Below are 25,136 nucleotides of genomic sequence, written 5' to 3'. Positions count from 1 at the left end.
TTGAGAACAATGATTAAATCAGCAACACAGTTTTAATCTGTGTTAGATGGAGGTTACAGTAGGAGATGGTATGTTCTGGAAACGGAACACCAGAGAACAGCTGCTTCCATTCCACGGATGGAGATGAAGGCAGATGTGTGGCCATCTGTCCTCTCCTCCTCCGTTTCCCCTCTCTCTCTCTCTCTCTCTCTCTCTCTCTCTCTCTCTCTCTCTCTCTCTCTCTCTCTCTCTCTCTCTCGCTCTCGCTCTCGCTCTCGCTCTCGCTCTCTCTATCTCTCTCGCTCATCTCTGTCTCCCTCTCCGCTCTTTTCCTCTGGTGACCTGTTTTGAGAAGAGTAAAGAGAGTGTGTCTGTGGCCAATAGTCTTTCTCCTGAAGGTCTCAACTGAAAGTTATTTGAATGTTACCCGCTATTTAAGTCCACGGCGTGCTGTACATTCAGACTGCGTTCGAAAAATCGAAATCTTCGCATTTTTACCTTTCATGTGCCACGTAAAAGCATTCGCTCTCCCCCCCCCATACATCTGCTAAAAGACGCTGAGTTCCTCACGTACTTGTGACTGGCGACGCTCTCTTGACAGGCTAGCGTGATAACTCCTGACTCAACCACAGATAATGGAGGGAGGGGGCCACTGAACACATGCACACTGAGATGGGGCCTCCGATGGCCACTGAAATCTAAAGAGTGTGTAAAAACGGACGGAGAAGCGTGGAAAAGGGGGGTAGGTGATTGGGGGAATAGCGCAGCGCAGGAGGAGAGGACGTTGTCGGGCGGACGTGTGTGACATTGGTCCGACTTTGCCACAGGAAGTCCTGATTGCTGACTTGCTGCAGGGGGACAGTGGTTGGGGCTGGGCGGGGCTGTCGTCGTAACAACAGCAGCTGTCACACAGGCTGAGGCACACGTCACCGGACCCCTGGGTCTGCGACACACACGCTAATGCACACACACACACACACTAATGCACACACACGCACACACAAACACTGTTACTGATGCGATCATGATGATTGCCAGCTAGGTCTTTATCTACGGAAACTTGAGCAATAAAACACATGCTTATAAACACCACCTGGTTTCCTTGATGTCCAGGTGGTTGACAGTTGGCTGCTATTACTGGAAACAAACAGGACGCATGGGAACGGTCTCCACCATGGATGATACGTACCTTCTTCAACATGGGTACATTCTCCAGCCACATGGTTGACGGGCCCTAAATAATAAACCACTGTCCTGAATGGCGTTAAGACCTGGCCTTTATTCTAACTCCCTTCACGCCAACCCACATCGTGCCCCTCAGAAATGACCAGGAAGAAAACACACCTCGCCCTCTGTTCCGCTCCTCATCCCAGCGGGATGTTTGATTCCAAAGTAATTTGATGCCCCAGTTAACTCCAACACACACAGCTGCTAGCGAGGCTCGCTAATGGCTCTATTCCACCCCTCAGTGTCCGGGTAGAACACGCCTTCCTGCAGGCTCGCGGGGCATGCGGCTTGGGGAACAGCGGTCGGCCCACCTCAGTGGTTTCCCAGTCAGTGGGGGAGGGTTTGGTGTTTATGGGTCCTCTCTCTCTCTCTCTCTCTCTCTCTCTCTCTCTCTCTCTCTCTCTCTCTCTCTCTCTCTCTCTCTCTCTCTCTCTGCCTTTCGTTTATTTCTCCTTCTGTTGCTACGGTTGCATCAATGACCCCCCCCACCCCCCACCCCAGTGATGTTTTACAGCGCAGCCGTGTTGTAAAGATCCAAAGTGCTTGCCTTTGCTGGAACACTGATGATGCCCTAATTCACTAATTAAACGAGTCGATAGTAATTGATTGGCCCCTGGAAAATGATCTCCGTAGCTATCTCTCTCGCTTTCCTTCTCTCACTCCTCTCTCTCTTTCTCCCCCCCCCCCTCTCTCTCTCTCTCTCTCTCTCTCTCTCTCTCTCCCACTTGCTTTCTCTCTTTTTCTATCCCTCTCTCTCTTGCTCTCTCCACCTCCATGGCCATAGGGCTAGTCGGGAGATGTCCAGACTCTCTACCATTCTGTCTGGCTGCCAAGACTCCACCAACATAAATGATGATGTTAGAATGCACTACATGCAACGCAACACTTCAGAACACAACACAGCAAACATTCTCATGCTCATGTGGGATTGAGTGCAAGGGACTCTCTTTTTGCCAGCACTACATCTAGGTGAAGCACAACATGCTTGTGCTAATTGTCCATGGTCCCTTTCTAGGACGTCCTCAAAAAGGAGCTCAAGTTGAAATAGTGAACAGTAAAGGTGACCGTGTCTCTGTGTCGCTATTAATAGCAGTGGAACACCAGCGCACTTGTTTGCACCAGTAGAGGAGATGGATGGAAGCAAGGTGAAGGCTGTGTGTGTTTGTGTATTTGAAGAGAAGCACTCACCACCTACTAAAGATAAATCACTTAAACCAGCTGCCAAAGATACTGAAATGTCCTTGTCCCCCTCTCATCTCACACACACACACGCACACACACACACACACACACACACACACACACACACACACACACACACACACAGTTACTTCCCATCTATATTTATGGCCCACACTGGAAATGCATATTGATCCAACCTACTATCCTTTCATGTGGTCTCTATCTTCTATGTGACCCATCAATTTCCTTCAAATAATCAATGTATGTGAATTTCATCAAACCACAGAAAGATGACTTTCCTGCTCAGGTTGTTACTCTCTTCTTTGTGTTGGGACTGCAGCCGTTAAGCGGTCTTAATAGATTTACGATTGACCGGGTTGACCTGTGATTTGTAACCTGCCTTTTGTGGTGGGCTGCTTCTGTCAATTTGTAGCCGTGACGCGTCTAATGTGGTCGCCGTGGTCCATCTTGTACATGCCGTGGTGCTCGTCGTGGTAAATTATTGTTCTAACCAATCATGTTGTTGTTGTTGGTCTCAGTGCACAGCCTGAAGCCCCTGTTGACGGTCAGCTTCACTTCCGGAGACATCAGCTTGATGAACAACTATGACGACCTCTCTCCCACTCTCATCCACACCAGCCTTAAAGGTACACTAGTGTGTGTGCGCGTGTGCGCATGTGTGTGTGCGCATTCATTCTCCTTTGCCTTTTTCTCTCCCCTTCTTCTGTCTACTCGTTCTTCTCCGGCTCGTGTCACTGTGTGTGTGTGTGTGTGTGTTGTGTGTGTGTGTGTGTGTGTGTGTGTGTTGTGTGTGTGTGTGTGTGTTGTGTGTGTGTGTGTGTTGTGTGTGTGTGTGTGTGTGTGTGTGTGTGTGTGTTGTGTGTGTGTGTGTGTTGTGTGTGTGTGTGTGTGTGTTGTGTGTGTGTGTGTGTGTGTGTGTGTGTGTGTTCTGACCTGCCTCTTGTCTCTCCCTAGATGTGGTGGTCCAGTGGTGTTCTCAGGGCGACCTGCTGGCCGTGGCGGGGATGGAAAGATCCGCCCCCCCACCCGACTGCACCCGGAACGCCGTCGTCAAGTTTTACAACGTCCGTGGAGAGCACATCTACACGCTGGACACGCCCACCCAGGTGAGCTGCCGGGAACGCCCACGCAGACACGCAAACGCATCCGTCAGTTTGTGGTTTGTCCCGGATCACTATGAATCAGAATCAGAAAAGGGTTTCATTCGCCATGAATGTTTGCACAGACAAGGAATTTACTTTGGCAGGAAGGTGCATACATTAAACATATAGGAATCTTAAAACTTAAATATGTGGTCTAACTATACTAAAGGTACAAGTCTAACTAATACTAATAAAAAATATCAAATTTAATATAAAGTAGCCAAATAATTTACAATATAAAAAAATGGTGATGATCAGCATTATTTCTCTTCCCCCCCCCCCCCCCCCCCCATCTCCTCTCTTTCCCTCTGTTTCCCCCCTCCCCTCCCTCCCCCAGCGTCCCATCACCACGCTGTGCTGGGGCCACCGGGACACGCGCCTGTTCCTGGCGTCGGGGCCGGCGCTCTACGTGGTGCGCGTGGAGCACCGCGTGGCCGGCCTGCAGCTGCTGTGCCAGCAGGGCATCGCCACGGCGCTGAGGGAGGAGAAGGACGTGGCCAAGCTCACCATGCCCTCGCGCCTGGGCTCCTACGTCACCACCGCCTTCGCCGCCACCATCAAGGTGAAGTCGGGGTTCTCGGCCGTTGGCCGGGTGTCTCGGGCGGGGGGGGGGGGGGGGGGGGGGGCACTATTTCTGTGCCGAGCTTAGCAGCTCCAAGAGGCAGGGCTCTAGCACGCACGTTCCATGAACAGGATGTGATGTCGTTTCGGGATCCGAGGTGTCGCTTTACGCGTGAATGTTCTTACCTAGTTTGCGTCCATCTGTCACTCTGCTTTCTCTCACATCTCTCTCTTTCTTCCTCTCCGTCTATATCTCTCTATCTCTCCATCTCCCTCTCTCCAGCCCCCCATCCCGGACCCCAACAACATGCGCGACTTCGTCAGCTACCCGACGGTGGGGAACGAGCGCCTGCACTGCACCATGAAGCGCACGGAGGACAACCCTGAGGTGGGCGGGCCCTGCTACACGCTCTACCTGGAATACCTAGGCGGCCTGGTGCCCATCCTCAAGGGACGGCGCATCAGCAAGCTGCGGCCTGAGTTTGTCATCATGGACCCCAAAACGGACGGGAAGGCTGGTGAGTGGCGGGGGGGGAGATGGAGGAGAATCTCTCATCATTAGGGTTGATTCAGTATGATTTTTTCCCCCCCCTCAAAGTTATACATGTTATACATACAAGACCGGCTCTTCTATAAGTCCGCCAGTTCGGACCTGTGTGTTTTCCTCTTCTAAGCCATGCACACAGCGAAGTGCCCCTCATCCTCATATGACATCGCACAGGAGGAATCTCTTTCGGAGAACACGGCCGTGCATTAGAATTCCTCCCTGCTGTGACTTTCACAATCCAGACTTAATAGGCTTCTGCCCTTCCAGGGCCCGATATGGCCGTCCCTTCAGAATGTCCTCAACATAAAGGTTGTGGTAGTGAAATGGATACCAAGCTGTCGTCTTGATTATAAGTTATAGCATTTTGTGGTGATCTTTTATCTCTATCTGTCATGTGTTAGGAGGGCATCAGGCTTGTAACCAGGTTCCCTGGAAGAATTGGATGACTGATACAGGACAGTTATCCAGTGTTGGTTGGCATTGAGAAAGTGATTGTGTTTGTCAAGTTGAGGGTTGAAAGTAAGTGTGTGTATGTGTCTGGGATGCATAGGGGCCGAGCAGGTCTGTGTTAATTAAAAGCTCCTTAATGGGGACTCTGATGGCCCCTGGGCCAGCCATAAATCAGCAATGCCCTCAGTCCCCCCCACACACACACACCACGCGCACACACTCATACCACACACACACCCCACACAGTGATAAATGAAGCCAGCCATGAAATGCATGCAGCCCCATTCTGAATTTAAAGCCCATTAAATAAATGAGCTCGACCCAGATGAGGGTGTATTCTGCGGTTCATGGATGACATGAATGAGAGGGACGAAGGAGGAGAGAAAGTTACTCTGAGAGGAGAGTTTGCGAATGAATCGGTCTAAATGTTAATGACGGGAAGTTAGAAGTTCGCATAGTCTAAGTACCTGGTTGGGTGTGCACTCTACTGGCTGTGTGGACGAGGACTGTGAGGAAACATCACATGAGGAAACATCACATTCAGCACGCTTTACCTCTAGGGTTTGACCGATATGCGTTTTTCAGGACCGATGCCGATACCGATTATTTCAGATCAGGTAGACCGATAACCGATATTTTGAACCGATATATATGTCTAGTGTAAAAATCAAAATTAAGAATAAAAAGGCATCTGACAAAGACTCTCTTTAAATTATTTTAACCATATCTTTAATTCTGAGAACTGTTAATAATAACAACATTAATATTAATAATAACAACAACAACATAAAAAGTCCAGGATTCTGTAAACATTTTATAAAACTTAAAGAAGTAAATTTAAACCACAACAAGCAACAAATGAACAAATAATGGAAAATAAATGTAATAGTTCCCTGAAGTTTTATAAGCTAATAAAATAGGTTACAATTAGTAGTCCCAATCCAGCAGCACCAGGTTGTGGTGCAGGAAGCAAAAAAATTATTGGCAAATCGGTTTTGAAAATGCCCGATACTGATAACCATAAAAATGCTTAATAGCGGCGCCTATAATTGGTCGACCCCTATTTACCTCCCTCAACTTTCGCTCGTTCATCTTCTTTTCTCTCTCTTTCCTCCACCTCCTCTTCTCTCTCTCTCTCCCGCTCTCCAGATGAAGTGTACGGCAACAGTCTCATCTCCTCCATGATTGACAGCTGTAACTGCTCAGACTCCAGCGACATCGAGCTGAGTGATGACTGGGTGGGCAAGAAGTCCCCCAAGATATCCCGAGGGAGCAAGTCCCCCAAGCTTCCCAGGTAGAGACTCACCCCTCTGTGTGTTCGGATCAAATACATTATAATGATTTGCTCTGATTCTTTTAACTTTTCTTAATGCATGGTGTACTCACCACTTTGGTGTCCTTTTCCTTTATTTTTGACGCAAGATTTTTTAAGTAACAATATATTTTGAAAGCCCATGTCCTGTCATAACATGGATATTGTGCTTTCTCCAATGCTTAATTCAAGTGTCTTTGCAATAAGGAGGGAATATTGGGCTTCACTGCTTTGTTTTGATCTGATTTCACCGCATGCCTAAACCTTCTCTCTTCGTGTGTTACCTTCTCTGTAGAGACTTAGTCTGTCCCTTTACCAACAGGATTAACATCGACCCCCGCAAGTCGCCCAAGCTCTCTCGCACTACTCAGGAGATCTCCAGGTCACCACGGTTACCCATCCGCAAGCCCTCCATCGGTTCTCCTAGTCTCACCCGGAGAGAGTTCCCCCTGGATGACATCACACAGGTGGTTAGCCAAATCAGCCAGTGAATTGGATTGGTCGATATGGTTTCATAATTGATTCATAATGTGACCACTTCCTATTTCTGTGAATAATTGGTTTCATTAAATATTTAGAATATTTTGTAAGGTATGTTTTTGTTTTGTCTTTTGCAGCATAATTACCTTGCTCAGGTCACTTCCAATATTTGGGGAACCAAGTTTAAGATTGTGGGGCTTGCCACCTTCTTGCCCACAAATCTTGGTGCAGGTAACTACCTTGCAGAATGTATTTGTATCAATGCTAGATATGCATTACACAACATAGGGCTGCACGATTATGGCCAAAATGCTAATCACGATTATTTTGATCAATCTTGATATAATTATCACGATTATTTGTTGATTTTAACCTAAACACATTTTATTGTCACATAGGCTAATTATAACTGCTTTCACATGCATATTGTGGCACATTCCTGCAAATGTACAAATATGTGCATCAACATAAAATAGGTCCTCTTATTCACCGAATGCAGTGCATCTCCTTAAAGAATAAATAAAACAAAAAAGAAAATGTAGCAAAACTGGCACAAAACTGGCAAAAAAAACAGGGCACTATTTTCCATTGTGTAAATTTATTCTCGGAAGCAAAAAAAAAGAAACTTTAATATGGAGGGTTCTGCGAACGGAATGACGCATTTTAAATATCGCTCGATCACGCAAATTTGATTGTGGGAAGCCAAAATTGTGATTAAAATTTGTGATTTAAAATTTGATTAATTGTGCAGCCCTAACACAACATATTTAAGTTTTTACTCATGGATCACAGTTACTTCAATGTCACTTTCTTCTCCAGTCATCTACAAGACCAGTCTACTGCACCTGCAGCCCAGGCAGATGACCATATACCTGCCGGAGGTGAGGAAGATCTCCATAGACTACATCAACCTGCCTGTCTTCAGCCCCAACGTCTTCAGTGAGGACGAGGATGACCTTCCTGTCACAGGGCCCTCTGGGGTCTCCGACGACAACCCGCCATGCACCGTTAACATCCCAATCGCACCCATCCACAGCCCTGCCCAGGCCATGTCCCCTACCCAGAGCATCGGCCTGGTCCAGTCCCTTCTTGCCAATCAGAATGTCCAACTGGACGTACTGTCCAATCCCACGGCCACCTCCGCCGGAGCCTCTGGTGGTGGTGGGGGGGCGGACCAGGGTCAGGACACCATCTTGACCGCCCAGTATTCAGTCCCTACCAGGTACTCAAGTCCTGGGCAGGTGATCTTTGGAGGGTTGGAGATGAGCCGACTTCTAGTGGGACCCCCGCCCTCATATCACCCACAGCAACAAAGTCATCAGCAACAACAGCAGCAACATCATCAGCAGCAACTGCAGCACCAACAACAACAAATTCAGCAGCATCACCAACATCAACACCAACAACAACAACACCAACAACCGCACCAACAACACCAACAACAGCAACATCATCAGCACCAGCAACTCCAACAGCACCAACAACAACTCCAACAGCAACACCAACAGCAACTCCAACAGCAACACCAACAGCAACTCCAACAGCAACACCAACAACAGCTCCAACAGCAACACCAACAACAGCTCCAACAACAACAGATGCAGCAGCAGCAACTGCAGCAGCAGCAGCAGCACATCCAACAGCAGATCCAACACATGCAGCAGCAGCAGCAGCAGATCCAACAGCAGCACCAACAGCAGCTGCAGCACCAACACCATCTCCAACAGCAGCTCCAGCAGCAGCAGATGCAACAGCAGCACCAACAGATCCAGCAGCAGCTGCAGCAGCAGCAGCAGATACAGCAGCAGCAGCATCAACATCAACAGCAGCAACAGCTGCAACATCAACAGCAAATACAACAACAGCAACAGCAGCAGCAGCACCATCAGGTGCAGCAGCAACAGCAGCAGCACCATCAGATGCAGCAGCACCAGCTCTCGACCCCTGTCCCCTCCCTGTCGGCAGGCCCGGGCTCGGGCGCCACGGTCCACCAGCTCCAGCAGGGTGCTCTGCAGATCCAGATCCCTCACCCTCCTCAGGCTGACCTGGGGCCAGAGCGGCTGGTCGCCGCGGAGCACGAGCACCTGCTGAAGATGAAGCCCACGCGCTCGGTGCCACAGCTGGCGGAAGGGGACACGGTGGTGTTCAGCGCCCCGCTGGAGCTCAGTAAGATGAACCCCCCGCCCCCGTACCCCGGGACCGTCGCCGCCGCGGTAGCTGCAGCCGCCGCCGCCTCTGCGGCCGCCGCCGCCGTGGCGTCCGCCGCCTCCTCCGGGACACCAGGGGGCAACGCCGGCGGCACCCCACCTCCGGGGGAGCTGTGCCTGAAGAAGGGCGAGTTTTCCCTGTATCCTCCAGGCCAGCAGGCGGCGCAATACCCGACTCCCCTGGGGTACGAACGCATCACCACTTTCGATAGCAGCGGGAATGTCGAGGAGGTGTGCCGCCCTCGGACGCGCCTCGTCTGCAACCAGAACGTGTACACGCTGCAAGGCCCCGGCAGTTCAGCCACCCTCAGGGTCACATCCTCATCGTCATCCTCCTCAGGCGATGGGAAAAAGATCCAGTTGCCCTACGCCTCGGCCACCCTCAACAGACTCACCGTACCTCGTTACTCCATCCCCAGCGGAGACCCGCCCCCGTACCCCGACACAGCCAACCAGAGCAACGGCGGTGGGCGGAGCCCCGGCCAAAGGCTGGACAGCAGTCTGATCCACGCCACGCTCAGGAGGAACAGCCGAGAAGCTGCGCTTAAAGTCTCCCAGATGCTGGACCCTCAGAGAACACTGCCCCCGAAGGCCAAAGCTGGTAATGCGCTGGCAGCCTCCTACCAGCAGAGGGTGCCCACTGCCCTCTACACCTGCAGCCAGTGCAGCAGTAACGGTGGAGGAAATGGGGGTGGGAGTGCGCCGGGGAGCAGCAACGGGATAGCTGGGGGAACCATCATCAGACAGGACTTCCCTCCGGGGAACGGAGCCCTGCACAGCACGGTGATCGTCCACTCCAACAGCGCCTCCCCGCTGGCCTCCCAGTCCTCCTACAACCTGCTGAGCGCCCTGGATGGGAACGGGAGTGGAGGAGGAGGAGGGGGGAACAGAGACAGGGCCGACTACGTCAACTCCGCCTTCACCGAGGACGAGGCTCTAAGTCAGTCGCTGAGGCACCTGGCTCTAGGGGGCGCCGACGTGTCGGGACTGACCATGAAGCGCCCGCCGCCGTATCAGTGGGACCCGGCTGCCACAGAGGAAGTGTGGGTGCCTCAGGAACGGACCGCCACCCTGCCCTCTGCCGGGCCCCAGGGACCCCACAAACCGCCCCCGCTCATCCTCAGCCCCACCCAGCACCTCGACGTGTCCAGGCTGCCCTTCGTCCTTTCCCCCAAGTCCCCCACCAGTCCCAGCGCAGCCTCCTTCCAGGCTGCAGCGGCCGCTGCAGGCTACCAGATCTCCCTCCAGTACCCTCCAGGCACCACCTTTAATGGACCCCAGCTCCAGCCCATGCCGGGCTCACCGCGCCCATGCTCCCCAAAGGAGTTGGTAGCAACAGTTCCCTTCTCCCAGCAAGATGCCACACTGGTCCTACCCCCTGGTTACCCTCCCAGCCTGGCCAACCTATCTTGCTGCCCTTTGCCACCCATGTACCCAGGAGGCAGCTCCTGCACCGGGCTTCCCGTTCCCCCCATCACCCTCCACACACCATGGGGCACCTACAACCCCTGCCCCCCCATGCCCAGCCCAGCTGTGCCCCTGCCCCCCAAATCCTCCCACATGGCGGTGGACAAGTCCCTCCTCTCGCCCCCTCCTCCTCCCCCGCCTCCCCCACCTCCACCCCCAGCGGAGCTGCAGAGTCACGGCGGCCAGCAGGAGGGTTCAGCCATTGCGGAGGCCGGGGAGGCCGGCTTCCAGGAGGTCCTCTCCCTCACGGAGAGCCCCGTGCCCCAGCGAGCCGTCGACAAGTTCAGCAAGAAGAACCGCAAGCGGCCGGACGGGCGGGCAGAGGAGGCCAACGTCCCTCCGCTGGCAGAGGGAGGCAAGTCGAAGAAGGAGGGCAGGGCTCTGGGGGACTTCAACTCTCTCATCTCCAGCCCCAGGCTGGGCGGCAGGGACAAGAAGAAGCTCAAGGGCCAGAAGGAGCAGCAGCTCAAGGCCAAGAAGCTGAGCAAGGCCTCCACCACTACCAGCGAGTTCCAGGACAGCTCCGAGAGCGAGCCCGAGCTCTTCATCAGCGGGGACGAGCTGCTCAACCAGTGCCAGAGCAGCAAGAAGGGCTGGAAGAGCAAGAGGAGCCTCCGCGCGGGCAGCGAGCTGGATGAGATCAAATGCCGCAAGGCCAATGAGAAGGAGGACCGGGGACTGGGAAGCCAGGGATTCGTCTACGTCATGGCCAATAAGCAGCCTCTGTGGAACGAGGCCACCCAGGTGTACCAGCTTGACTTTGGAGGCCGCGTCACCCAGGAGTCAGCCAAGAACTTCCAGATCGAGCTGGAGGGCAGACAGGTAAGGAGGTTCAACCTGGCTGGGTAGTTAGAATAAAGATATGTTGAAAAATATTTGGAAAGGCAAGGAATAGAAAACACTGTTTACAGAGAGATCAGTAAGTCAGCATACAATCAAACAGCACAGTTGTATTTGAGGTAATCCAGATATTGTTTGAACTGAATCACCAATTGTTTTTTCGTTTGTGTCCAGGTGATGCAGTTTGGCAGGATTGACGGCAACGCCTACATCCTAGACTTCCAGTACCCATTCTCTGCTGTGCAAGCCTTTGCAGTGGCTCTGGCCAATGTCACTCAGCGCCTGAAATGAGTGGTCCCGCCCCCCTTGTCCTGAATCCTACAACTCATCTGCTGGAGCGACATGGTTATTTAAGTTGAAGTTACTGTTCTTTTTTGAAGAAGAAGAGACTGAAATCAAACCCTGGATTGCAGACGGGGAAATGAAATAGGCAGTACTGCACTGCACAATGCTGCCACCAGAGGGTGCAATAAGCTTGCAGGTGCCAAGGAGGGGCTTAATAGTCTGCCATGTCAGGGAGGCAGTGGTCTTACAGAACGCCCTCTGGGTCGAAGATCTCTGATTTCTGTAGTCGTCATGCATATAAATGCTGCTTTAGCTGAAGGAAGCTAATAGAGGTTAGCGGACACTTAACTGACAACCAAACGGTTTGAGTTCCAGATGACTCTATAAGAGTCGTCATCTCTGTGTGGTCATGAAAAAGAGCGGCAGTAATACTTGAAAAAACTATCTTTGGAGATTGAAGATGTCGCTATTGTCTTTTTCTCTTTCCTTCTATCTTTCCCAGAGCGCACAGGTACTACTGGGCACTGAAATCCATTGCTGTATGAAACTTCAGTGAAAAACGTTGTTCGACTGCTTTTTGCTCTTAGGCTTGAACTTAAAGATCAAACTTTATGGATGAAGAAAAGACTTGTCTCTCTTTTCTCTTGATGCTCTCTTATTTTGTTACAATCTAAATTTATCTTGGCTGGAATTGAGGCTTCAATATATGCATTTTGTTGTTGGAGCACTGGTGCAAATTGTCTTGAGTTTCCTGTTGCTAAGTACTCTGGGAGCAAAGGGGAAAAAAGAGATGTAAGCTGAACTCCTTTGACCAAGTTTCACAAAGTTGAAATTTGAAGGAAAGAAAAAATGATGTTGCTCACACATGGATTTATTTATCAATGTATTTGTTTTCCCTCCTATTGCATATGTCATACGTTATTCTCAATTTTATTAGTGTAATACTGGTTGTTCATATTAATATTATGATGTCATACTTAGGACCTTGTTTATGTAGATTTCAAGGTGTCAGCTTTAGTTGGGAGACAGGTTACTATTTCAATAATGTTTGATTTTTGAACAAATACAGTTAGAAGAATTAGACTCTGAGGTGTGAACAAAGGAACTGTGACCGACATCCTGTACTCTTTGATACATCTCCCATTTCTCTGTCATTGTGATATTGTGATAGGTCACAAAGAAAAGGTCATAGAGGGTCAAGGTTCAACAATCTGATCCCTGGCCTTGCTCTCAACATCATGTCCTGTTTTAATAACACTAAAATGCTTCCCTCCTCTCTTCCTCTCATGAGGGAGTCATTGATCTAGAATTGCTTTTTTGGTGACAAAGCAGTGTGACATATGTTCATGTCCTGTCATGGTCAATAAGTGACTACCCGATGGAGGAGAGCAAGGGAGGGTGCATTTGTAAAGTATTTATAAAGGGCCGTGAAATGATTTGTCACGTGCTGTCACTTCTGTGAAGTGAATCAGTGGGTAGGGGTGGTGAAAGTCCCTGCTCTTCACCCCCTACTAAATGTAATGTAAGCAAGGTACAGGAAATATTTTTGTATTTTTCACCTATGCCATTTCATACCTTTTTTTTTTTCTTTCTTTTTTACGTCATGTAAATATCTGCAACATATCACTGGTAAATGTTGAGTAAAACCATCTGATGGAGTTTGAGGGACAGCAGTTTACATACCTCTCCACTGTGTTCAGACGTTGAGGAAAGCGGTCGTGTGACATTGACATGCATCTGCAACAGATAACCATTCGGAATCACTCATGCAATTTCAGTATTAGCTCTGGTAAAGCGTCAAACGGTTTGATATCCCCGCGGTTTAACGATCTGAAATGAAAGCATTGTTTAAATGGAGACTAATATGGGAGGTTCAGGGCGGTGCTTGAGCTGCAGCTGATGATGTAACCTGTTGTCAGCATTATCCGTTTTAGGTTTAATTACCTACATAATGAACTACACCAGCGTTACATTGCAAATGTATATTTGAGAAGGATCAGAATAGGGTATCTTGGCCTAATTTGATGAAAAGTGTAGGCCCACCCCAGAAGTGTGTGCCAAAAGATTAGCTCGATTGTAAGAAACATGATAATGATATAAAGGGGAGGAGAGGTTTAAGTGTACATGTGTTTTGAGCTTGCGAACAAGAGAGGGAGAGAGATCACTCCGGACCAGACATGCATCTTGACAACAATGAGATTTTTTTTCTTTGATTTTATAAGCTTTTTTTTCTGCTTCTAAGATGCATGACAGTTGGCACTCTTATTCAAAAGCGAAACTTTTGAATAAGAGATGGGAAGAATTTTGCTCGAATCAGTGACCCATTTGTATTGTGTTAGTCTAGTTGTGCAATATTTTCGAAGGAAATATTTTTCCGGCTTCTTTTATTTTTAATAACAATTTTTCCCAAAGTTATGTGGAGATTAACTGTAATCACCATCCCTTTTGCTTGTCTGTACATTTTATTTATATGAGATTATTTCCTGAACTAAAGGCTGTACATAACTTGACTTTTGCTGAACATTTATTTGTGTTGCTATGGGTTTGTTACTGACAGCTCATTTGTGGGGTGTGGTAGGTGATTTGATTTTGACCAGACAAACTTTCTGTGTCATTGAGTTTGCATTGGATGGAAAAGAGTAAGTGCCCAGTTATTGAGTGTAGTTGGTATTGTAGTCGTTTAGGATGTAGCTGTCAAGTTAAAGTGTGTCTGTGTTCAATTGTGAGGTCAATGGATCCCATCAGTGTTATCTATTATCTTCAGTCAGTGCGTGCATTTCCACCAATCCCCCTTCAGAAAGCAAATGCATTTTTTACTGTTATGATGATCCTTTTGTTTGTTATCATAATGCAATGAAAATCTACAAGATCAATGCTGACATGTTCATTTCTCTTTATTATGTGTTATTTCGTCACAAATCACAGTCCACCTGGGTGCACATAAATCACTGAATACATGCTGCCTGGTTGTTGGTTGTGAGGCTTGTTCATTAAATGATTTTGATGAGGTGACCTATTATAGACATTGTAGGATTTGGCTTTTCTTTTGATAAGAAATGTGCTTCGTACATGTAGACGTAGACAAATCTAGGAATAAAAAAAAAACTTGAAAAAAGGAGTCTGATTTGGTGACTGAATGTTTATAGTGAACGGTAGTAAGGCATGCCATGTAAATTATTTTACAATTGTATATGTCACGCATCTTTTGAATAAAATGTCATTGTTTCAGAGAACTTATCTTGTCAATGATGTGCGTTGTACACGATCATCAGATAATAATGAAACACAGAAACATTACACATTACACATGACACTTCAGTAATCAGGCAATAAAACCATTATAAAAAATATTTACTACATTCAATATTATTGGTTTGAACACATCTGCCTTACTGCAGTGAACTGTCTTGCATCACGAGCGCTGTTCACTGAGCTGTCTCTATCCTTGGTGCTGATTTTTATCCACGTGACCCATACCCCTGTATTTGTATGTGCGCTTCCGCCCCCTCTTCGTTTTTAGTGGGTTTTTTCTTTGGACCTCCACAAACAAAAAAGCTTTGACTGCACTTTCAATTAAACTAGAGAACACAAAAGAAAGACACCGGTGTTGTTTTCTAAAGGGTGCGGATTATTTCCCATCGCCATTTTCAGGCACCAGACACCGGCAGGATGGACACCGACTACTCGGGTTTAGAAAACCCTCTCTATAGCGAGCTGAAATATTTCTGTAAAAAGATACAGGAAGCCTACAACGAATTAAAAGAAGACTTGACACCTTATCGAGACGATCGATTTTACAGGTTTGGCTGTTACCCTAACATGAAACCTATTTTATTGTATGTTATTCACGATGTATTAAACAACCATTTTGATGTATTAAACAACCATTATTTATTATGTAATCTGCGTGTTTAATCTAACACGCGACCAACACATTTACAAAAATACAGGCTACATCTGCAAATGTATACATAAATTACACATTAATATGGTCTACATTCTAGACACGTAGGCGTGCATAGGCCTACATTATACATAACATCCAAACACACACAAACAATATAGGCAATTATAAACACTCAGTCAATGGTTGTATGCAACGTCGATCCACGAACCCCCGCAGTGTTATGCATTGTAGCTGTACATGTTTAATTTAGTCATTTTGGGGGAGGGGTGAGGGGGGGGGGGGGGGTAAGCCACACACCAAAAGGAAACACTTTTTTGCCAATATTGCAATGATACATTGCCTTTGTCTTACATAGGTTGTGGTTGTTAGTGTGAGTTTCCACGACCAATAGAAAATGCCTTATTGGTTAAGGCCTACAGAGGGCAACAAGTGTGATGAGGCGAACCCTCTAAAACTGCATAGGTTCGTGCTATAAAGAGCAGCCTGTCCATTTGACCTTATTAGTTATGCGAAATTGTATACGATTTTATGTACGTATTAAAGTTTTTTACATTATTGTTTGTTTTAAATAAGACAATACTGCACTAAGATATACAATCATGCGGGAAGAACTGTGACCCAGTGTCCCTTTCCCCTACGACACCACGTGACTTTGCTTCCTACCCACACGATGACGTAGCATTCCAGTTGTCGCAGAGTCTGATGTATACGGATGTGGATTCTTTCTGTACATTTGTTATTTTATCTCGCTTTCAAGGGTGATAAAACAACGACATGGATTTGTAAGTTAGTCATTTCAAGTCTGTCTTCATCAACGATATGTTACTTTTATTCTGATATGTCCGGTTATGTGCCGAATGGTTGGGTTTCCCTGCCTGCTGCTTGCTTGTGTGTCTGTTCCATGTTCAGTCTGCACCGCTGGCTGATCTGCAACTGTTGGTACAGTAGCGATACCAGGTTTAGGTTCGCCAACCAGCTACCTTTCCAGGGCTGCTGCTAACTCAATAGTCAACCATAGGATTGGTTACCTGTTGTTGCGTCGGCTCGTGGTTTTACAGTTTTCTTCCATTGCTTGTCCAGTGCACACAGGCCAAGCAGGCCACACCTGGCTGAAATGCAAGGTGCAAAGAGTTTAGCCTCCAGCAGTTGAAATTCGAATTTTTCTTTTTAGCTAGCTAATGGTCTCCCAATACCCAAGTAAAAATGTAAAACTGTGTTTGTGTGTGTGTGTGTGTGTGTGTGTGCGTGTGTGTGTGTGTGTGTGTGTGTGTGAGAGAGAGAGAATTTGAAAGAAAGATAGAGGTGCAATTCTGACATTGTGCCAATCAACTTTGTGACAGGTTGGCCCCTATGAGGCTCTACACCCTCTCCAAAAGACATTTTGTCCTTGTGTTCGTGGTCTTCTTGGTCTGCTTTAGCCTCACAGTCTTCATCGGTATTGAAGGTATGGAAAGAAATATCTTTTTGAGCGAATTTAGGCTTCACTAATTGCTTTGTTGACAAGAAACAGACTGAATTGTTTTGTAACCCTATTGACTAATTTGGCTGTAAAACTTGAGTAGGTATGTAAATTTAATCTGGCCAATATAATCAAAACCCGCTGACAGACAACTTCCAGACTGATAAAGTTTGCAGAAATATTGCTACATTCCTCAGGGTAATAACGTCACACATCAGAAAGCTCCTTATGGGTAACATTACACTTCAGTTTGAGGGGATTTCTTTTTACAATGCACCTTAACAGCCTCAATAAAGGGACAGAAGTCCCTTGGAGCTTGCTGAGTACACAGGGATCATTCTTTGTGTGTCATTGTTGAATCATTCTTCTTTCAATTTTAGGCCCAAGCATAATTGCAGAGACCAAATGCAATGGCGAAGAACTGCTTGTAAAAAACCATTCAATAAAGGTAAGGAAAACCACGGGTTAGAAGGAACATAGAAAGGGAATAATGCACCTTTGTTTGTTGTACTCCAGTAATGGATTTCACGGCTGCGGCCACTTATGCACAAAATGCATGTGTTTGAATCTAATTTTAGCATCAGTTATTTGCCCTATCCAAAAATAACTTTCCAGTCTCTTCATCATTTCTGTGCCCAGTAAAACAGGATAAATGCCTTTTGATGTGGCTGCATGCATCTCACTCTCCTGTTCTCAGAGCTTAGCTTGCATGATAAGATGTGTAATTGTTGTTTTCAGACTGGCCCCTTTCACCTGAAGTCTCCTCCCCTCACCACCTACAACCAGCAGCTGTGGCTCACCTGCCTGATGCAGGTGGAACACAGCAATGGTGAGACCTGAGGAAAAAGTACTTTAGCTTGAGCTCGGAGTTAAGACCCTTTTTTTTTGGCCAACAGATGAAATAGAGGAAATGAAGTTTCACAGGGGGGGTGGGGGGGGGGGCGGTTAACTTAGTGGAAGAGTCGCAGGTTCAAATCCACCCCCTTGTACATTGCTTTGCCTATAAGCATCTGCTGACAGAACACATTAGAATTGTATCAATCGACTAGGAGACAAGCGAAATATTCCTTTTTCAGTGTCATGAGGAGCTGTGTAACACCGTGTCCTGTGTGTGCTTGCTCCTTGGTCAGTGGTGGACTTCCAGCAGCACTTTGAAATCAACGTGGAGCTGAAGGGAGTGATGCAGGACGCCAGTGTGATGCACATCAGTAACAACGTGCATCAGAAACCACGCACGTTGCACTGTGGCGCTGTACGTGTCAAACCCAATGAGCCATCCAGTCATCATTCAGGCTGTCACACTTTGACCCACACAGCACTGGGCTAATATTTTCTTTGTTTATTAGTTAAACCATTAATATGAGTATTTCCAATCATCTTTTGCTTTTTGCCCCGCATATGTGTTCTTGCAGAAGTGTGATGAGATCATTGTGGTCCACCTGGGCTACCTGAACTACACCCAGTACCAGATTAACGTGAGCTTCAAAGGCCTAGAGAATGTTACCTACGACGTCAAAGTCAACTTTATGGTGAGCTGCTGTCTCAACCCATCAAACACTGGACCTGTCTCTCGCTCGCTCTCCCTCGCTCTCCCTCGCTCCCAGCGTTCCGTCTATCTCTGTTTCATCTGAGGAAAAGAGGGGCTTTGAAGTTGGACCTGATGAGTGACAGTGATCTCTTCCCCCCACCCTCTCTCTCTGTCTCTCTCTGTCTCTCTCCCACAGTGGAAGATGTATAATCCCTTGTTCTCGCAAGTGGAAATCTGGTTCCGCTTCGTCTTTGTGGTTTTGACCTTCATGGTGACGGTAAGGGATGTCTGTGTGGGGGTGTACGTGCATGTGAGTACACGCATCTGGGCGTGTACCTCCTATGCATGTGTGCGCTGACGTGCTGTTGTGTGTTCCAGTGCATGTTTGCCCACTCACTGAGGAAGTTCTCCATGAGGGACTGGGGCATTGAGCAGAAGTGGATGTCCATCCTGCTGCCTCTCCTTCTGCTGTACAATGGTGATGAGCCCATTCTCTGTCTTTATCCAGGGTCTCTCAGTTGCCATACTATGCAAGTTATGTAGTCAGTGTGTATGTAGTCAGTGTAGTCAACAGTGTACTGTAGTCGATTGACATAAAGCCTTTGTTTTCTTTGATTTTGACTGGATGCTAGTTTTCCTTCCATCTGCTGTGTGTATTGTACTACTAAATAATATTCAATGTACTTTGTAACAGTAACTGCCTGACACCTAGCACAAACGCCCAAGTCTTTGGGTTAATCCCTGTGTTCTGACTGTGGATTTGTTGGTTTCAGATCCATTTTTCCCTCTGTCGTTCCTGGTGAACAGCTGGTTCCCAGGAACCCTGGACGCGTTCTTCCAGGCCCTCTTCCTGTGTGCCCTGTTACTGTTCTGGCTCTGTGTCTACCATGGCATCAGGGTTCAGGTGAGTCCAGCCTCCAACCTAAAGCCTGTCCATGTTTGTGGTTGGTCCATTAACCCCTTTCTGAAATGTTGGGTTCATCAAATGTATTTTGTTTAGGGTGAGAGGAAATGTTTGACGTTCTACTTGCCCAAGCTGGTCATCGTAGGCCTCCTGTGGCTTTCTGCAGTGACACTGGGAATTTGGCAGACGTAAGTCTGGACTCTGCCAATGTCTCTGTTGAATTTACCACCTCTCTGTGTTCATCAGTGTGTTAAAATGCCATGTTGTTGTACTTACAGAGTCAATGAACTCCAGGACCCAACCTACCAGTACAAAGTTGACATAGCAAACTTCCAGGTAAAATGAACTCTTCTTTGGATTTATTCAATAGCATATGTAGTTGGCAAGTTATGGGATGTTGTTTTTTTTTACTTTCTTCACATGGGTTTTTTTGTGAGCTGGTCCGCCCTCTTCATTAAAGGTTTATGTTTTCCTTGCAGGGAATGAAGATCTTCTTCCTGATTGTGGTGACACTGTATATCCTGTACCTGATCTTCCTCATTGTCCGAGCATGCTCTGAGCTCAAGAACATGCCGTACACAGGTAGGCTACTGTTGACATGGGTTCTATAGAACCACCATACCATTTCACGTCACTAACTTTCACTGCGGGTTACCTGTTTATTCCTGCTGATGTAAGTTCTTAGTGGAGTTTTTAGAAGACAATACTTTTCTCAAAATGTATTTTCTTCATTTTTTTGGCAATAGATCTGCGCTTGAAGTTTCTGACTGCCCTGACATTTGTGGTCCTTGTGATAAGGTATGTATTTGTATAAAGTATCTATCCATCAGTCTGTAAGTTTGTTTTATTTGTCTTCTATGACCTTGTCTCACCATGCATTAACCCTTTCTGTTCCCCTAGTATGGTCATATTGTACCTCCGGTTTGGTTCCAAGGCTCTACAAGACAACTTTGTTGCAGAGTTGTCCACCCACTACCAGAACTATATCCTTTACTAAGACTGCATTGGATGTGTCTTACCTGTTGTGAGTGTTGTGTTCAGTAAAAAGTTTAAAACCTCAACCATATCATAATACAGACACATTCATTTAGTCATTTACATTAAGTCATTCATGTTATATTATATTTTCATACATTTCCTTAACTCCAGATATACCAGCTGAATTCTTATCATTCTACGGCCTGCTCAACTTTTATTTATACACATTAGCTTTTGTGTACTCCCCTTCTAAAAATGCTCTTTATGGTAAGTCAGTCGAGGAGAAAATATAAGTGTACGCATTGTCATTTCTCCCAGAAATGTATCGCATTATGACTAGTTATCTGTCCCCCAGATTCCCAATTGAAGGACAATCCCGCTTTCTCTATGCTTAATGACTCTGATGATGAAGTAATATATGGGTGAGTGATCTCGTTTGTACAACATCCTAACCCTTCAGCGTACAATCTCCTATGTTCCACTTTGTCTTTCTGTTAAATATTTTTCTTTTTTTTACGAAGGAGCGACTACGAGGAAATGCCTTTACAAAATGGCCGTGCCATCAAAGCAACCGCCAAGTACCAGGATGAGAGCGACACTGACTGATGTGATCTCTGATTGGAGCATCACTTGCTCTCCTGTCGTGTTTGAGGTGCCAGGTGGAGTATTTAACAAACCACCCGATTTCAATAAGGAGTGTTTGCATAGGTTATGCAAATAGTGATATACTGTAAGTGTACATAACTATATTTTTAAATAGAAAACTGGAAAGTCTTTTGAATGTAATTTCACTGAAAGGAAAAGACTGCAGGTGTGGTCGGACAATGTTTTTGTAGCATTTCATAGTTCCAAACTTTCGGTGGAATTTAAAAGGAAACTACATTTAGCCACATCAAAACTACCCTTTTTCATGACTTGCATTTCCTTATTTCTAATTGATATAGATGAACAGTGGTAAAGGGAACAGTGCCAATAATGATAATAGGATCTTTTTATTTATAGGGAAAATCAAAGGTTATCAAAGTTTGTTTTGAAATTGTGTCAAACCACTATCATATCTTTCTGTGCTTTGTATTTGTGTTGTTTGCCCATTTTTAAGGGGAGTATTTCTAGAAATCTAGATTGCCACTGTTATGACTCATGCACATATCTTGATCCACATATTTAATGTGTTCAGTTGTTAATTGTAGAGTATTTTGTTGACACCCCCTGAGGACTTCCAGTGTGACCCATGTTACTATAGTAACATTGTACCTTAAGTGGGGTTGGTATGGCTACATATGTCCTCTCCTTTGCCAACCTTTACATACCTGTAGCAGCTTTATGATTGCACTCCATGTGTGGGAATGTACTTTACCTTTGCCCCAGTGATGGCTTTTGATATTGTATTGTTTTTGCTTTCATTGTTGTCATCAGCTTTCGTTTTCCTGAAACATTTAAAGAATCGAATGACTTTGGACATCATTCCAATGAACTGTCTCATGAATGCTTCACTGTTTGTGCTTATTTGTATGAAACCGTTGGCCTGCATATTTACTTCATGCCAATTCTTCAAACAAGTCTGTTCTGCCTTTTTATTAAGTGGAACTATGTTCTTCCTTCATTTTTAAATCTGAACTGTATTATCTATACTCTCTAACCAACCTATCTACACTCACACTAACCAACCTACACTCACACTAACCAACCTATTACATTGACTCATTGTTTTTCATATAAAATGGTACTACATTTCAAAATGAAGTACATGCATTTGTCGGTAAAAGGTGTAAAAGGCATTGGTCATTTGAAGTGTAAAGCAAAATGTTTGAGGATGAAAAGAAAAAGGCGGATCAAACGCATTCTGATAGATTGTGCCTTGTTCTCACTCAATAGGTCTAACAAGTTGTGTAAATATTTTTGATGTGAATGTTTGTGATTGAGATTCTTTCAATAATATAAACGTGACCTTCGAGGAGTTTAATTTGAGTTTAACAGAAATCTTCGAGTGGCATAGAAAGAGTTGTCTGTACTGTAAATACCACATGTAAATAAAGCACTATTCTGTATCCAGTAAAGTATTCATTAAAACAAACTCAGAATGTGTTTGTAGTTTTATACTAAACATATCTAGGTGTGGTGTGCATATCATTGATCGATAAGTCAAAGGACAAATGGTTGGAAACAGAAAATAATTTAATCAAACTGTAGCAAATCTTAACATGACAAATTGGCCCAGAGAAAAATTAGAACAGCACAACACAGTGCAAACACTTAGGTATAAAAAAAAAGATTTTTGGAAACAGTTTGGTAAAATTGCCAGCAATCAGGTTAGATACACAGAAAAGTTAATTCATGGAAGAACACTAGTGTCTGGTCTGTGCAGGTAAGGAGTTCAGATTGCCAGGCCAAAAACACTGACTATGCAGTACATGGTCTTGTTCTCCCACCTGACCGTACAGCTACCTGAAAGCACAGAAGACAACCAGGATGAGTTCCACCTTGAACACCATATGGTTTGAGACCTGTAGTGTAGGTATCAGGTTTCTCTGTGAGAGAGACAGGGCAAGACTCTCACCATCAGTAGTGTTGTCCCAGAAGCATGAGCTGGCTGTCTGCAGACCTGCCCCATTCTTCTGCATGATGATACATGTCACTGTTGAGACACATTAGTAAATGCATTTAAATGGACTGAAGAGGTGGATATGTCATGTTGACTTGCAGATGAACGCAGTAGTGTAAGTCTTTCCACATTACCACATACCAATATATTTGAAAGGCTTGCCCAGCTTGCTGAGTTGGCTCAGGCACTGTTCCACTACATTGGTGGTCCACTGGTTCACTCGGCTATGCTGATAGGCATTTCCACCAATGGCTCCTTCAACTGACTAAATACAGATTCACACCGAGTTAGTTCCCCTCCCGTGATGACTAAGAAGCTGGCTAGCAACTATCAGTATTGATGTCCTTAGCAACGGGAATGATTTAACTTGATAGGCTATGTTAACACAGAATACTTGCAAAATAATGTCAAAATAAATTAATCATATTGGGACAAAAATTGTAACTTTGTCGACATCTAATTACCTCTTTGATAATAGTGCTCACTTCGTCGACGACAAAGGCAGTCTGGTTCAGAAACAAAAGATGATTTAGCTAGCCAGAGCTAGTAGCTAGCCTACAGACCGGGCGTTAGCAAAATTGTAGTTAGCCAGCTTACTATAGCTCCCAGTATGTTATATTCAGAATATGTGTGCATAAAATTCGCTATTCATCTAGCCACATAATCGAAACAGACGTTATGTCCACTTACCTCCTCTCCAGTTTGAAACTCATCCATGATAACTGGCTAGCCAGCTGCTCTGGCAGTTCCCGTTACGCCGTCAATCAACGTTACTATGCCAGATAAGTAGAGCCGGCTGGGGGGCGCGCGAGGAAGATGCGTGCTTGAAAATTGACAGGGTATTTGCATTTAATTAGATTTATATAAGTATAAGGTCAAAACCAGTCGGAAACTACAAGCATATCAAAAGTTTATTCCACGTTTTTGAAAAGCCATAGAGTTATGTATTAAAGTCAGCACTTACAACACACCAGGAGAACAGTTAATACTGGGTATGCATCTTCACTCAACCATCAGCGTATATTTGTTTCATGTCATTTTTTTTACATCCACACTGGATCAATTATATGAACAACCTTACAACAGAGTCGTAAATCCCAACAAAAACTCTGCTACCACTGATACATGTGCGGATAGCAATGCAAATATGTAATGCATGTAAAGGATAAAGATGTTCAATGTTTTTATATCTAAAGGGTGTTTCTTAACCCAGTAGAAAGTGAATTTTCTGCAAACAATGTAATCAATTCAAAAGATCCGTCCAGTCAGTAGAGACAGGCTGCCAAAGGTACATTGTCCTTAGTTCTACAGTGACGAGCTCAGTGTTCTGCTCTCCTTTACTTCTGGGTGACGGGGAAAGAGTTCTGGTCCATAAGCTCTCCCACCCTCTCCTGGAGGATATGGACCACCTCAGCCAAGATAAACACGTGCGTGTCGTCCAGGTCCTGGATGATGAATTTCTTTCCCAGGGCTGACGTTTCATCTAGGTACAGCAGAAACTGCTTCATGGCCGGGTCACTATTGGGGTGTGGGGGATGATTAAATACCGCTATGCAGAACAACATACATTGTCTACACAGTCTATAGATTATAATACTTTAGGTTTACCATTCAACAAGGACACCCTTGAGGACGTTGACCATTTTGTCAGGCAGACAGGACTTGGGTAGCAATAAAAATGGGATCCAGCTAAAAGGACAACAAAAAATATACCATTGTTCCTTCAGAAAATATAGAGATGTGAAGTTGCTGATAGATTATCTAGCTAGACAGAAACAAGTCAAACGGAGTGGCTAAGCTACAGGAAATGCAGGCAATTCTAGAATTTGTGAGTTGCTAATCGTGTTCAAATGTAATTAGCACCAGCAAGTATAACGCCACACCACACCCATGGCTATTCTATGAACAACATACAGCTGCTACTTATATACAATTATTAATTAACTTGTCTCCCGTTTTACCTGTGTTGCTGGCTTTGTTGACGTATATTGCTTCTCCGTGACGCTGCCTCAAAGAATTATGGGATGTATGGGGTCTCATGAGGGACAAAACACCGAC

General features: G+C 45.9%; 4 protein-coding genes across 6 annotated transcripts in view; 2 read left to right on the top strand and 2 right to left on the bottom strand.

The window, feature by feature from the left end:
• Positions 1 to 14,933, top strand: part of tulp4a (TUB like protein 4a) — a 27,277-nt gene extending 12,344 nt beyond the window's left edge. The window contains exons 6-14 of one of the 2 annotated variants that reach the window (XM_062467218.1): positions 2,928 to 3,035; positions 3,364 to 3,515; positions 3,889 to 4,113; positions 4,396 to 4,630; positions 6,259 to 6,403; positions 6,744 to 6,888; positions 7,039 to 7,132; positions 7,721 to 11,397; positions 11,590 to 14,933. In XM_062467218.1, coding sequence (XP_062323202.1) covers positions 2,928 to 3,035; positions 3,364 to 3,515; positions 3,889 to 4,113; positions 4,396 to 4,630; positions 6,259 to 6,403; positions 6,744 to 6,888; positions 7,039 to 7,132; positions 7,721 to 11,397; positions 11,590 to 11,706 — 4,898 coding nt within the window. In that variant the 3' untranslated portion in view covers positions 11,707 to 14,933. Of the gene's footprint in view, positions 1 to 2,927; positions 3,036 to 3,363; positions 3,516 to 3,888; positions 4,114 to 4,395; positions 4,631 to 6,258; positions 6,404 to 6,716; positions 6,889 to 7,038; positions 7,133 to 7,720; positions 11,398 to 11,589 lie in introns of both variants that reach the window. The other variant, XM_062467217.1, reaches the window with a different exon arrangement.
• A 287-nt stretch (positions 14,934 to 15,220) lies between these two features.
• tmem181 (transmembrane protein 181) lies at positions 15,221 to 22,107 on the top strand. 2 transcript variants are annotated; one of them, XM_062467840.1, is made up of 17 exons: positions 15,221 to 15,500; positions 16,948 to 17,051; positions 17,447 to 17,514; positions 17,805 to 17,895; positions 18,197 to 18,318; positions 18,479 to 18,595; positions 18,791 to 18,871; positions 18,973 to 19,072; positions 19,368 to 19,498; positions 19,595 to 19,686; positions 19,777 to 19,834; positions 19,978 to 20,080; positions 20,245 to 20,296; positions 20,399 to 20,481; positions 20,654 to 20,743; positions 20,832 to 20,898; positions 20,998 to 22,107. In XM_062467840.1, the coding sequence occupies exons 1-17, from the start codon at positions 15,370 to 15,372 to the stop codon at positions 21,080 to 21,082; spliced, it is 1,575 nt and encodes a 524-aa protein (XP_062323824.1). In that variant the 5' UTR covers positions 15,221 to 15,369; the 3' UTR covers positions 21,083 to 22,107. The 2 variants fall into 2 exon arrangements, with proteins under 2 accessions (XP_062323824.1, XP_062323825.1); XM_062467841.1 differs by lacking the exon at positions 15,221 to 15,500 and adding an exon at positions 16,269 to 16,389.
• Positions 22,108 to 22,632: 525 nt separating this feature from the next.
• dynlt1b (dynein light chain Tctex-type 1b) lies at positions 22,633 to 23,930 on the bottom strand. Its single transcript, XM_062468369.1, has 5 exons — positions 23,769 to 23,930; positions 23,543 to 23,584; positions 23,220 to 23,343; positions 23,034 to 23,111; positions 22,633 to 22,921 (listed from the first exon to the last, which is right to left on the bottom strand). Exons 1-5 carry the CDS (start codon positions 23,793 to 23,795, stop codon positions 22,851 to 22,853), a joined length of 342 nt encoding a protein of 113 aa, XP_062324353.1. The 5' UTR covers positions 23,796 to 23,930; the 3' UTR covers positions 22,633 to 22,850.
• A 41-nt stretch (positions 23,931 to 23,971) lies between these two features.
• On the bottom strand, positions 23,972 to 25,111 carry gtf2h5 (general transcription factor IIH, polypeptide 5). The gene is made up of 3 exons (XM_062468370.1): positions 25,040 to 25,111; positions 24,687 to 24,767; positions 23,972 to 24,596 (listed from the first exon to the last, which is right to left on the bottom strand). Exons 2-3 carry the CDS (start codon positions 24,719 to 24,721, stop codon positions 24,416 to 24,418), a joined length of 216 nt encoding a protein of 71 aa, XP_062324354.1. The 5' UTR covers positions 24,722 to 24,767; positions 25,040 to 25,111; the 3' UTR covers positions 23,972 to 24,415.
• Between the last annotated feature and the right edge of the window lie 25 nt (positions 25,112 to 25,136).

The sequence above is a fragment of the Osmerus eperlanus genome, chromosome 8 (genome assembly GCF_963692335.1).
Source record: "Osmerus eperlanus chromosome 8, fOsmEpe2.1, whole genome shotgun sequence".
Lineage (NCBI taxonomy): Eukaryota > Metazoa > Chordata > Actinopteri > Osmeriformes > Osmeridae > Osmerus > Osmerus eperlanus.
This window is presented reverse-complemented; position numbering and strand designations above follow the sequence as displayed.

Bases quoted from the DNA above. Each gene is read 5' to 3' on its own strand.
- tmem181 (XM_062467840.1), top strand. From the start codon at position 15,370: ATGGACACCGACTACTCGGGTTTAGAAAACCCTCTCTATAGCGAGCTG. The intron at 18,319-18,478 runs GTACGTGTCAAA...GTGTTCTTGCAG, and splicing joins GCACGTTGCACTGTGGCGCT to AAGTGTGATGAGATCATTGT. The intron at 19,835-19,977 runs GTAAAATGAACT...TTTTCCTTGCAG, and splicing joins TTGACATAGCAAACTTCCAG to GGAATGAAGATCTTCTTCCT.
- dynlt1b (XM_062468369.1), bottom strand. From the start codon at position 23,795: ATGGATGAGTTTCAAACTGGAGAGGAG. The intron at 23,585-23,768 runs GTAAGTGGACAT...TTTCTGAACCAG, and splicing joins AGTTTCAAACTGGAGAGGAG to ACTGCCTTTGTCGTCGACGA. The intron at 23,112-23,219 runs GTATGTGGTAAT...GTGTCTCAACAG, and splicing joins CAAGCCTTTCAAATATATTG to TGACATGTATCATCATGCAG.
- gtf2h5 (XM_062468370.1), bottom strand. From the start codon at position 24,721: ATGGTCAACGTCCTCAAGGGTGTCCTTGTTGAATG. The intron at 24,597-24,686 runs GTAAACCTAAAG...ACACCCCAATAG, and splicing joins AAGGGTGTCCTTGTTGAATG to TGACCCGGCCATGAAGCAGT.